At 42.6% G+C, this 14,117-nt stretch overlaps 1 protein-coding gene across 1 annotated transcript; it reads left to right on the top strand.

Moving 5' to 3' along the window:
* Positions 1-516: 516 nt before the first annotated feature.
* LOC110109654 lies at positions 517-13,726 on the top strand. The gene is made up of 6 exons (XM_020840838.2): positions 517-666; positions 8,439-9,726; positions 9,952-10,081; positions 10,282-13,171; positions 13,266-13,459; positions 13,675-13,726. Exons 1-6 carry the CDS (start codon positions 517-519, stop codon positions 13,724-13,726), a joined length of 4,704 nt encoding a protein of 1,567 aa, XP_020696497.2.
* Positions 13,727-14,117: the final 391 nt, after the last annotated feature.

Below are 14,117 nucleotides of genomic sequence, written 5' to 3'. Positions count from 1 at the left end.
TGTATGGGGCGGTTAATTTGACCGCTCCTTTATTTTTATTTTTATTTTTATTTTTTTAAACTCTCTTTCTCTTGCTATAAATACCCCCCTAGGGGGCATGAAATCTTTGCACCTCTTTCTTCTCCTCTCTTCTTTCATTAGAGGACTTCTCTGCCCCTTGGACAATTGGTATCCATTGTCCAACAGCAGGACCCCTCTTTGTGAGAAAGAGCCTTCTTCTTCTCCTCTCTTCTCTCATAAGAGGCCTTCTATGCCCCTTGGACAACTGGTATCCATTGTCCAACAGCAGGGCCCCCTTTTGCAAGAAAGAGCCTTCTTCTTCTCCTCTCTTCTCCCACTAGAGGCCTTCTCTGCCCCTTGAACAATTGGTATCCATTGTCCAACAGCAAGGCCCCTCTTTTCGAGAAAGAGCATTCTCCTTCTCCCTTCAGTGCTCTTGCTATACGGGAGGCTTTCCCTCGGCCTTGGTCAATTGGTATCCATTGTCCAACAGCAGGGCCTCTCTATACTGGAGTAATGTCGGGCAATCACTTTCCATTGAGAGATTTCGCGGTCAGGAAAAATCCTGCCGTCCCTCCTGAAGATGGGCGGAGGCCTGACAAAGGAGCGAGGGCAGATGATTTGGCATCAGGTAAAAGTACTGCGTTGGGTGGAAGACCGACAAAAGTACATCGACGGATAGAAGTCTGATGACGAGTAGAAGTCTGACGTCCGGTAGAAGTACGACGTCAGGTAGAAGTGCGACGTCAGGCAAAAGACCGACGAAAGTCCATCGACAGGCAGAAGTCCTACGACGGGTAGTATTCTGACGGTAGGTAGAAGTACAGCGTCGGGTAGAAGGCTGACGAAACTCTATCGACGTGCAGAAGTTTCTATGTCGGGTAGTAGTACAACGTCGGGTAGAAGACCGATGAAAGTCCATCGACGGACAGAAGTCCAACGATGGGTATTAGTCCAACAATAGGAAGAAGTCTGTCATCGGGTAGAAGTACGGCCTCGGGCAGAAGACCGATGAAACTCCGTCGATGGGCAGAAGTCCAACGACGGGTAGTAGTTTGATAATAAGCAAAAGTCCATCGACGGGTAGAAGTATGGCCTCGAGCAGAAGACTTATGAAAGTTCATCATCGGATAGAAGTCTAACGATATGTATTAGCCCAACGGCAGGAAGAAGTCCATCATCGCGTAAAAGTACTGCCTCGAACAGAAGACCGATGATACTCCGTCGATGGGCAGAAGTCCAATGAAGGGTAGTAGTTCGACAATAGGCAGAAGTCCGTTGACGGGTAGAAGTGTTGTGTTGGGTAGAAGACCGACGAAAGTCCATTGACGGGCAGAAGTCCGACGACGGGCAGTAGTCCGATGGCAGGTAGAAGTCCGACATCGGATAAAATTTCAACTAAAGTCCTATCCGAGGTTGTATGTTAGAGTCTTTACTTGATGATGTTAACATATATTGGAACCACCAATGATGTAGGACCTATCTGAGGTTGAATGTCAGAGCCTTTGCACGATGATGTTAACCTTTGTGAAAGAGGTCAAGAGAATCCACCGATGATGTAAGACCTATCCGAGGTTGTATGTCAGAGTACTGCTCGATGATGTTAACATGTATTGAAGAGGTCGAGAGAATCCATAAAAAATGTAAGGCCTATCCGAGGTTGTATGTCAGAGCCTTTGCTCGATGACATTAATCTGTGTGGAAGAGGTCGAGACAATCCACCAAGGATGTAGGACCTATCTGAGGTTATATGTCAAAGCCTTTGCTCGATGACGTTAACTTATATGAAAGAGGTCGAGAGAATCTACCAAGGATGTAGGACATATCCGAGGTTGTATATCAGAGCCTTTGTCAATGACGTTAACATGTATGGAAGAGGTCGATAGAATCCACCAAGGATATAGGACCTATCCGAGGTTGTATACTAGAGCCTTTGCTCGATGACGTTAACATGTATGGAAGAGGTCAAGAGAATCCACCAAGGGTGTAGGACCTATATGAGATTATATGTCAGAGCCTTTGCTCGATGATGTTAACCTGTATGGAAGAGGTCGAGAGACTCCACCAAGGGTGTAGGACCAATCCGAGATTGTATGTTAGAGCCTTTGCTCAATAACGTTAACCTGTATGAAAAATGTCGAGAGAATCCACCAAGAATGTAGAACCTAACCGAGGTTATATGTGAGAGCCTTTGCTCGACGACCTTAACCTGTATGAAAGATGTAGATAGAATTCACCAAGGACGTAGGACCTATCCGAGGTTGTATGTAAGAGCCTTTGCTCAATGAGGTTAACCTGTATGGAAGAGGTCAAGAGAATCCACCATGGATGTAGGACCTAATCGAGGTTGTATGTTAGAGCCTTTGTTCGATGACGTTAACCTGTATGGAAGAGGTCAAGAGAATCCACCAAGAATGTAGGACCTATCTGAGGTTGTATGTCAGAGCCTTTGCTCGATAACGTTAACCTTTATGGAAGAGGTTGAGAGAATCCACCAAGGATATAGGACCTATCCGAGATTGTATGTCAGAGCCTTTGCTCAATGACGTTAACCTGTATGGAAGAGGCCGAGAGAATCCACCAAGGATGTAGGACCTTACTGAGGTTTTATGTGTGAGCCTTGCTCGATGATATTAACCTGTATGGAATAGGTCGAGAGAATCCACCAAGAATATAAGACCTATCCGAGGTTGTATGTCAGAATCTTTGCTTGACAACGTTAACCTATATGGAAGAGGTAGAGAGAATCCACCAAGAATGTATGACCTATCTGAGGTTGTATATCAGAGCCTTTGCTCGATAACGTTAATATATATGGAAGAGGTCGAGAGAATCCACCAAGGATGTAGGACCTAACCGAGGTTCTATGTTAGAGCCTTTGCTCGATGACGTTAATTTGTATGAAAGAGGTCGAGAATCCACAAAGGATATAGGACCTATCCGAGGTTGTATGTCAGAGCATTTGCTCGATGACGTTAACCTATACAGAACAGGTTGAGAGAATCCACCAAGGATGTAGGACCTATCTAAGGTTGTATGTCAGAGCCTTTGCTCAATGACGTTAACTTGTATGAAAGAGGTCGAGAGAATCCACCAAGGATGTAGGACCTAATCGAGGTTGTATGTCAGAGTCTTTCTCGATGACGTTAACCTCTATGGAATAGGTCGAGAGAATCCACCAAGGATATAGGACCTATTCGAGGTTGTATGTCAGAGCCTTTAACGATGACGTTAACTTGTGTGGAAGAGGTCGAGATAATCCACCAAGGATGTAGGACCTATCCGAGGTTGAATGTCAAATCCTTTGCTTGATAACGTTAACCTGTATGGAAGAGGTCGAATCAGATCCCCGTGGGATCAATTTTTTCCTTGATTTGGAGAGGGCGAACGCCGCATGTATCCCAAATCAAAGGTAAAGAAGGGTCTATCTTTAGACCGTTACTGCCTTTTTGAGGTCGAGATCAAGATATTGCCTAAGGAGTATGAGTCCAGTAGGGGACTGTATGAAGCTTATAATTGATTGAAAATATCCATGAATTTGTTGGAACTCTCATGAAATATCATCTTGATGTTGAAAGTATTGGAGGGATTTTCTTGATCATAGTTGGAGTCAAGGTTGCCTCCCAGTCCGGATCTGAATCCCAAAAAATTAACACAATAATAGCTGAAGCTAGAAAGTTGACATGAACGATCTTTTGAAGTTAGAGCAATAATTTGCACCCCAGTCGGGAACCAGTTCCCCCCAGATGGCACCAAACTGTGTTCATATCTTAACGTCTTAGCATTGTACGAAGATTCAGCACATAATCAGATAAATGAGAGAATATATCATTCATAAGAGACACCAGAGTTTTTACGTGGAAACCCCTAAAAGGGGGGGAAAACCACGGGGCCTGGCCCAGTTTGAATGAATCCACTAGTATTTGCAGTTGATTACAAATGAGGCCCTTCCTTGGGAGAAGGCCATGGGTTGATGGTACAAATGTACATCATATAGAGCGCATTACATAGTGGGAGTTACAATAATATATACGTTTGTTTGGTTGGAAAGGCCATAATTGGCACAAGATGAGGGTCTGAAAGACCGTAGTTGGTAGGAGATTGGGGTCAGAAAGACCATTATCTAGCGATGTAGGTCGAAAGGACCGTAGTAAGCCACAGAGGTTGTGAGGACCGTAATCGGCAGAAGATCACGGTCTAAAATACCATTGTCTGGTGATGGAGGTCGGAAGGACCGTAGTAGACGATGGAGGTCAGGAGGATCGTAGTCGGCAGGAGATAGGAGTCTGGAAGATCGTAGTTGGCAGGAGACCGGGGTCTAAAAGACCGTTGTCTGGTGATGGAGGTCGGAAGGACCGTAGTATGCGAAGGAGGTCAGGAGGACCGTAGCTGGCAAGAGATAGGAGTCTGGAAGACCGTAATTGGCAGGAGACCGGGGTCTGAAAGACTGTAGTTGGCAGGAGACCGGGGTCTGAAAGTCCGTTGTCTGGTGATGAAGGTCGGAAGGGCCATAGTAGGTGACGAAGATCTGAAGGATCAAAGTCGGCAGGAGACTGGGGTCTGAAAGATCGTTGTTTGTTGATAGAGGTTGCAGTGTTTTGGGAGAACTCTAGGCATCGAGTGGTGGCCTGGTGGATCTCAAGGCCTAAAGTAGCGTTCTGGCGGAAGTTCGAGCCTCAAGTGATATTTTGGTGGAGCACAGGGCGTCAAGCGGGTGTCCGACAAAACTCCGAACCTCGGGTGGTGGTCTGACAGAAGTCGGGACTCAAGTGGTGTGCTGGTGGAGCACAAAGTCTCAAGTGACGGCGTGGTGGAAGTCTAAGCCTTAAGTGGTGTTCTGACGGAGCAACGACGCCAGGAGGTGGTCCGACGGAGGTGAGGGCCTCAACTAATGGAGCAACGACGCCAGGCGGTGGCCCGGCGGAGTTGTGTGCCTCAAGTAGTGGTCTGGCAAAGTCCGGGCCTCAGGTGGTGATCCGACAAAGGTGAGGGCCTTAAGTGGTGGTCCGGCAGAGCAACAGCATTAGGCGGTGGTCCAGCGGAGGTGAGGGCCTCAAGTGCTGGTCCGACGAAGGTGAGGGCCTCAAGTTGTGGTCCGGCAGAGCAACGTCGTAAGGCGGTTGTCCGGTGGACCTCAAGTGGTGGTCCCGCGAAACTCTGGCGGTGGTCGAGGAGGCTAAGAAACAAGAGCGATCTCCGATCTCTCTCTTTTTTCCTTAGGCTCCAGGGGTCCTTTTCAAGAGGTGAGGGAGCTCTATTTATAGATTTATGGAGTGACATGACCCATAAAATAGGTGAAAGATCAAGGATAAGTGGGGAGTGGTCGGATGAACGGCCAATGTTGAATCCCTTGATCATACACCGTTCTTTAGACATTTGAAGACCTTAATGTTGTTAAAATTCAACGATCTTGGGCTCGTTAGAGCCGTTAGAGCCGCTCGATTCGAGTATAAGTTTGTTATGTTTGGAACCGTTTGGTAATCCAATTTGTGGTTTGAACCTTCCAACAGCGCTTCGGGTCCTTGATTTGGATCCATTTGGATTCGGATTGAGTCGAATTTGGTGTCGTTGGGTTCGTATTTGGATTCATCTCATCGAGCCGCTCGATTCGACTATATGCACGTCAGGTTTGGAGACCGTTTGTTAATCCAAATTGCGGTTCAAACCTTCCAACATCGCTTCTAACCCTTGATTTGGACCCATTTGGGCTTGGATTGAGTTGATTTTGGTGTCATTGGGTTCATATTTCCGAGACGCTCAGTTTGACTGTAAGTTTTCTGAAATCAGAGTTTGGATGGTCCCAATTTTAATTTTGGAAGTTTCTAACTTGATTTTGCATTGAGATTCGTGCTTGATCAATATAATTTTTTGACGACGTATCAACTCTATCTTTGTTTGGAAGACTTTCTTGGATTGCCTTAAGATAATTGATAATCCATTTAGGAGAGGGCTTCCTGTCATTATTAAATATTTTTGTGCAAATGAGTTTATTAATCATCTATTTTTCTTAAGTACATTCTTCTTTATGCTCATTAGTGTGGTCGTTGTTTGCATAAAAGTTCTCTAAAAACATGGTGAATCACTACAGGAAAATCTATTATTACCGGAAGTCAAAATCCGTAGGAAATTGAAAAATTCCACCGGAAAATATGAATTCATGGCGGATTTCCGGCATAAATTCAGTCGACGGTAAAACGCGCGTTGGAAAACTAGTTCCAGCAGAATTTTTCGTCCAAAAATATTTCGGCGGAATTGTGCGGAATATTCAACGCTTACGAGGCACTCTTACATGCGGTTTATCCGCCGGAAGTTACCACCAGTTTTGCAAAAACCAACAGACTTGTCGGCGGATTTTCCGCCGATAATTTGCCAGCAAAATATCCGCCGAAAATTCTGTCGCTATATCACCAGCGGAATATTCGCCTGCTACACTGTCACTTCTACCGGCAATGTAATTCTGCCAGTAAACCAAAATTTTCTTGTAGTGAATTAGATATGTGATGATAATATAGAACATCTATTAAAATTTTCCATACTTCAAATCCAAACATGAAATATGTTGAAAAGAAAATTTTAATTATCTAATTAAAAATGTATATACAACTGTAAGCGTATTTATATGCATAAAATTAGTAATGCTAACATCATAGTGAATTGACAATAAGCACATTGTATATAATTATTGCGGGCTAGAATATACGCGGCGATAGAGTTAGTAAATTTTCGTCCGAGCGTTGTACAAATATTCAGCACACAAACAGGAAAGGAAAATAAACACCAGGATTTTTACGTGGAAAATCCTGAAAAGGGAAAAAATCACGGGGCCTCGCCCAGTTGAAATGATTCTACTAGTGTTTTGTTTGAGATACAAGAGACTGATTCGTCCACCAAGTTAAGACGATCAGATTACAATGAACTTCTCCTGAATTGAGATTCAATTACAAAGTTGTGCAAAGTTACGGCGTCACCTAAATGTCCGGCAGAATTCCGACGTTATTCAAGTGGCGGTAAGAACTCCGACGGTGGTCGAGGATGAGCTATTTCTCCCTCTCCTTCTCTTCTTCTTCTCTTCTTCTAAAGAAGGTCCCGAGGTTTCTTCTCCGACAGCATTTTGCCCCCCATGATGAAAAGAGGCAGATATCGGGCGTCTATGATTCATAGACTGATTTCTGGACTGGTGGGAGTTGGAGCGGGAAGCCCCAACGATACGACTGCTACGTCTGTTGACCATTATAGCAATAATTGAAGTTGTGGGATAATGCTTCTCACAGACGACGCCAAACTGTTGCGGGCTAGAATATAGGCGGCGATATAGTTAGTAAATTTTCGTTCGAGCGTTATACGAATATTCAGCACATAAACATAAAAGAAAAATAAACACCAGGATTTTTACATGGAAAACCCTAAAAAGGGAAAAAACCACAGGGCCTCGCCCAGTTGAAATGATTCCACTAGTGTTTTGTTTGAGATACAAGAGATTGATTCGTCCACCAAGTTAAGACGATCAGATTACAATGAACTTCTCCTGAATTGAGATTCAATTACAAAGTTGTGCAAAGTTACGGCGTTACCTAAATGTCTGGCAGAATTCCGGCGTTATTCAGGAGGCGGTAAGAACTCCGACGGTGGTCGAGGATGAGCTATTTCTCCCTCTCATTCTCTTCTTCTTCTCTTCTTCTAAAGAAGGTCCCGAGGTTCCTTCTCCGGCAGCATTTTGCCCCCCATGATGAAAAGAGGCATGGTTGATATTGAATCCCTTGATCGTGCACCGTTTGTTAGACATTTGAAGGTCTTAATGATGTCAAAATTCGACGATCTTGGGCTCGTTGGATTCTTCTCGTCGAGCCGTTATATTTGACTATAAGCTCGTCAAAATCAGAGACCGTTTGGTAACTCAAATTGTGATATGAACTTTCCAACAGCACTTCAGGTGCTTGATTTTATTTGGTCCGGTGCAAGGACCTAGAGGAAGGTTCGGTATTGCCTAAAAAAGTGCAAATACCGAGTTTTTTGAAAAAATACCGAGTTTTTTGAAAAACTCGGTATTTGCACTTTTTGACCTATTTTTGCCTAAAACCGAACCTTCCTCTACATCCAGTGAAAGGACCTAATAATTGCTCCTTGATTCGGGCTCATTTGGGTTCGGATTGAGTTGAATTTGGTGTCGTTGAGTTTGTATTTTTGAGATGCTCAATTTGACTATAAGCTCATTGAAATCGGAGTTCAGGTGCTCCCGGATTTAATTTTTTGAAGTTTCCGATTCGATTGTGCTTCGAGATTCGTGCTTGATCAAGATACTTTTTTTAGAATATATCAATAATATCGTTCGATAATATTAGCTTAAGGAAATTCGGAAGCTAATATAGCAATCCTAAAAGTGAAATGCCATACAAGTGAATAATAGTGTATGACTGTCACATAAAGATTGCGGAAATTAGGAAAGGAAAATCGCTCTGCTAGGGTTTTGCATCCTGCGTTCCCTGGCCGCCTCCCTTTCCTCCCCTCCGAGGAGGATCTCCGTTGGGATGTCCTCCTCTACTCTCCCTCCGCTCCTCCCACATCCTTCCGCTCCTTCCTCTTCTGTTGGTTTACCCAGAGATTGGAAGAGCCTCATCGCCACCCAGCCGCTTGTATCGAATGAGTTCACCTCTTCGATCTCGCATCATCCGACCGAAAACGCCACCGCTCATTTCACTTCTGCAAAGTTCAACGCCGGAAGTACTGAGTGGGCTCTCTCTCTGGTCGGATATTCCATCGGTCGTCGACCATATTATGAAGCCCTACTTTCTACTATCAAAAAAACATGGTCGCTAAAGGGTACGCTCTCTTTGCTGACCCTTGATGAGGGATTCTTCCTTCTTAAGTTCAACAACAGGGAGGACTATGATATGGCCTGGACGGGTGGACCCTGGTTCTTTTTTGGCAAGCCTTTCATCTTGCAAAAGTGGACGCCGGAGTTTGTTCCTGTCCGTGAAGAGTTCCCGTCAATACCTCTCTGGATCAAAATAAAAAACTTTCCCCTTTCTTGTTGGACGCCGGAAGGCATCTCAAAGATTGCAAGCTGTGTTGGTATTCCACTGGCGGTTGATGCGCTCACGGCAGCAAAAACTAGGCTCACCTTTGCCAGGGTGTGCGTCCAGGTTTGCAGTAACTCTCCTCTCCCTGATGAGATTTATTATACCGTTGATGGTAAAGTCTTCCCTCTCTCTGTTCTATATGACTGGAAGCCAACTCACTGTTCTTTCTGCAATTCTATTATGCATGCATCCATTGCATGTCCAAAAAACCCTAATCCCCAACCACCTAAGGCCGAACCTCCAAAAACTCGTGGTAGAAGCTCAAGCCGCAAACCACGTAATCCTAACCCAGCTCCTAGACTTAATATTCCCAAACCTCCTGCAAACCCTTTACCGGAACCTATTGAACAACCTGCGGCCCCAATTGCCCTGCCTACCACTTCAACTTCCTCTTCCCAAGCTCTGGTGCCCAACCTCAATAACCCAACAACTGAATCTCCTCCTATATCCCCGATTTCCAAACATAAACCTGCATCTATTTTAGACGATGTTCCCCAAAAGTCTACACATATTGCCATTACCAACAAATTTGCTATTTTGTCTGATCAAAATGATCATAATTCTACCCTGATCCTCAACTGTGATACCTTCCCTTTCCCTTCTCATGATCAGCCGATTGACGCGGGTGGAGGTTCAGCTGGCAGTTCCAGTATGGGGAAAGAAAAACAAAACACAAACATCTCTGTCAACACAAAAACCACAAGATCCAAAACAGCCAAAAAGGCTACCCCCTCAACCTCAAAATCCCAATGACCAATCTCCCTTCTATGGCTGCCTGGAATACCCGGGGGTTCAATAGCCCTGACAAAACATTGTGTTGCAAACAATTGGTCAATAAATTCAATCTTGACATGTTGTTCATTCTGGAAACCAGAATCTCTCCTTCAAACATCTCTAACAGTTGGTTCCTTTCTAACCACCGCATTTTTCCCTTGGAGGGTTCCTATGATAACTTTGACTATGCCTCTCCGGGCAGAATCTGGCTTAAATGGAATACTAACACTGTTAGTTTTAATCATATCTTCACTTCTAGTCAACTGGTGCATGGTTTGGTGACTACGAACAGTAAAGAACAATTTTTCATTTTTGTGGTTTACGCCTCTAACACACTGGAGGATAGGAGAACTCTCTGGAATGATCTAACTGAAATTACTAACTCAATTTCTTTACCTTGGATCATTCTCGGTGACTTTAACTGCTGCAGATTTAATCATGAAAAAGCTGGAGGATTGGCTCTCCAGGACAATAAGCTCACAGATTTTCAAAATCTTATTTATAACATTGGGGCCCATGAGCTTTCTTCTGTGGGACACTTTTTTACTTGGTTTAATCAGAGAACTGATAACCCCATCCATATCAAGCTTGATAGGATGTTGGTTAATGATGCCTGGCTGGATAGATACCCTAACTCTTTTTATACTGTGGATGACCCTTACATTTCGGATCACTCTCCTATTGTGGTGCAGCAGGGTGTTAATACTAACTTGAAACATCGTTTTCAGTTCAAAAACTATTGGGTGTCCAAACCGGAATTTTGGGATGAGCTCATTTCCACTTTTTCTCAGAAATTTCACAGCAGCCCTATCCACTCTTTCTATCATAAGCTCAAGACCTTGAAGCTTAAGATCAAATCAAAGAGTTGGGCCTCTTCCACTTCTTTGAAGAGAGATATTAATGAGCTAAACCAAAAACAAAATACCATCTATTCCCAGCTTCAAGTCACTCCCCTGGACCCTGAACTCAACCAGGCTCTAAAGCTTATAAACCAAAAACTTGCTGATAGAAATGAGGAGTGGGCTGATTGGACTATCCAACGGGCTAAAGCTAAATGGATGACTTGTGGGGAAGATGATCTCAAATTTCTCTATTCCAAAATCAATGTGAGGCATAACTTCAACCTTATTAAAGCCATTTCCACGGGTAATGGTATCCTAAACAATCACAATGACATTTCTCTTGCTATCATCCAACATTTTCAAATACTTTTTAACACCCCTTCCCCTACCTCTAACAATAGACACAAAGCTCCAACCCTTAACAAACTTCCCACTACCCTTATTCCGCAACTGGTTGGCCCCATTTCAGTGGATGAAATCAAGAATGTTATATTTTCCTCCCCCAATCATTCTACACCGGGCCCAGATGGTTATACTTTTGAATTCTATAAGTCTTCTTGGCATATCATTGGCAGGCAACTGTGTGAAGCTATTTGGTCCTTCTTTAACACGGGAACTCTTCCTAAGCAAGCCAAGGCTACGGCCATTGTGCTTATTCCTAAAAAGCCTCATGCCAACAACATTTCAGATTATAGGCCTATTTCCCTTTGCAACACGTTTTACAAGATTATAGCCAAAATTCTTGCCAACAGATTGAGAGAAGTTATGCCTTACATCATCCATCCTAGCCAAGCTGGTTTTATTCATGAAAGGATTATTTCGGATAATGTCTTGCTTGCTTCAGACATTCTCTTGGATTTCAATGTTAAGGATAAAGAGAAAATGTTTTGTGCTAAGTATGACATACACAAAGCATTTGACACAATCTCTAGGGATTTTATCATTAACCGAATGATTGATAAGGGCTTTCCCCCCCTCTTTATCTCTTGGATCAAGGGCTGTATTTATGATATACATTTCTCGGTTGCTATCAATGGTGCTCTTGAAGGGTTCTTCAACTCTACCTCTGATTTGAGACAAGGCTGTCCACTGTCACCTTATCTATTCTGCCTGGCCATGGATAGTCTCTCGGATTTATTTGAGGAGGCTGCTTCTAATCATTCTTTCCATGGTATTAATACTGGTAATGTCTCCATTTCTCATCTACTTTATGCAGACGATTTGCTTGTCTTTGGCAGGGCTTCTATCCATAATGCCCTATCTCTTAATAACATTCTTGAGGACTTTGCTGCTATCTCGGGTCTTCATGTCAATCCCTCCAAGAGCACTCTTCTAATATCTAACAACGTGCACAATGAAGAAGCTATTTCTGAAACTTTGAACATTCCTTTAGTCCACTCTGCCTTCAAATATCTAGGCATTCCCATCTTCAGTAAGAGACTTAAAAAATCTGACTTTCAGCCCCTCATTCAAAAAATTCAAGTCTCTCTTGAAGGATGGAAAGCTAGAAATTTATCCTTGGCTGGTAGATTTCAATACCTTAAGCATACTATTTTCAACATTTTGGCGTATTGGATTAGAAGCACTATTATTCCTAAAGGCTGTAGTAAGGTGATTAACAGCATGTGCTCTAAATTTTTATATCATGGGGACATTCATAAAAAGAAACTTCATGTCATATCTTGGAAGAATACTTGCTTGCCTAAACATTGTGGGGGTTTAGGCCTTCCCACCATTGAATCTCTTTACTACGGTTTTGGCTGTTCTCTAATCTGGAGGTTTTACAACTCTAAAAGCTATCTATTTAAGTGGTGGAAGGCTAAATATATATCCTTTTGGAATTCTGAAATTAAGAAAAAGGGAATTTTCTGGAATTTCATATGTGGGGTGGCTGCTAAATTACCGGATTCCTTTCATTTTAGCCTCAATGATAATTGCTCTCTTACCTTTTTCTGGGAACCTTGGTGTTTTGGTTCCTCGATTGCTGATAGACTAAAAATGGAAAATTTGGATCATCTGATCTACCCCCATAATTTGGCTATGAACTCTGTTCTGAAGAATGGAATTTGGCTTCTCCCTCAAACATTACCGTCTCACATTGTGGAAATTATTAAAAAGGTGCCTATATCTGGTATTGAGGGGGATTGTCACTGGACCAATAAATCCAAACCTGGTTTTAAAACCTTTCATAACTGTTTCTTTTCAGACATTCAGGCTGTTCCTTGGCACAAATTGGTATGGCATAAGCACTATGCTTTACGTTTTTCCCTTTGCACCTGGATGGTTTTTAAAAATGGGCTTAAAACGGCTGATAATTTGATTCTAAGGGGGCTTACTGTTAATCCCACTTGCACTTTTTGCAACACATCTGAGGAGAATCATATGCATCTGTTCTTTGAATGTGATTTTACATTCAATTTGCTTCTTAAACTCTTTCCCTACATGAATTGTATGCTATTAAGGCCGAATCTTGCTCAAGTATTTCACTGTATTGAGGATTGGGGCTTAGACAAGAGCAATAAAAATCGATGCTTCATGCTGCTTTGTGCCGCTGTTTACTTTCTGTGGAAAGCCCGGAACGACAGGATATTTGGCAACTCTTTTGACTGTCTATCTACCATTTCTGCCAAGATCAAAAGGGCAGTTCTTCAAAAAACTGTTAAATGGACATAACTCTACTTTGGTTATCTGCAATGTCCACCATTCTGTTTCGGTGGAAGCTGGATTGGTTCTTGACCCTGCAGCTACTCGGGCAAACTCTGGAAGGTCCTTATGGGCAACCAGATTTTTATTTTTTGAAGGACGATGATGTACGCAATCCTTTAAACATCCCCTTGGAAGGTCTTTTGGCAACCAGGGGACCTACACATCCTTTTGGATGAATTTTGACGCGCTGATGATTGATTCGGGAATTGCATTTCTGAGTCCTTCCAATTTTAACATTATTTCCGTTTTTTCTTTTGTTTTCCTTTATTAAGCAGCTCTTTTTTTAGTGCTGATATGGTTTTGAGGTCTGCCACCGGTTTGTGGTGAGTGCAGATCCTGTTTTGATGTTGTTTTTTTTTCATTTATTAATGAATTGGGCTTAGGCCCCAAATTTTCCCAAAAAAAAAAAGAACCATAACAAGAAAAGCTTTGTTGATAAATAAATGGTAATTCTTTTTATGGAAATAGGTTTTGTGTGCAACTATATATACATTTAACCTAATTCTAATGGAATCCCTAAGAACTTTTTTTTTTCTTAAAATAAAATCAAATATTACTGCAGTTTAACAATTGTCTTCCTCTTCTTTGTTTGAGAAATAAGAATGTTCAAGATTTAATTGAACTCGATATGAATAATGCTGATATATCAATATTAAATAAAACCTTAAAGTATTATCTATAATTAAATATTAAAAGTTGTTAAATTAATGGAATAAAA

The sequence above is a fragment of the Dendrobium catenatum genome, unplaced genomic scaffold (assembly GCF_001605985.2).
Source record: "Dendrobium catenatum unplaced genomic scaffold, ASM160598v2 original_scaffold_67182, whole genome shotgun sequence".
Taxonomy (NCBI): domain Eukaryota; kingdom Viridiplantae; phylum Streptophyta; class Magnoliopsida; order Asparagales; family Orchidaceae; genus Dendrobium; species Dendrobium catenatum.
The sequence above is the reverse complement of the archived record's forward strand: the minus strand, read 5'-3'. Positions and strand labels throughout refer to the sequence as shown.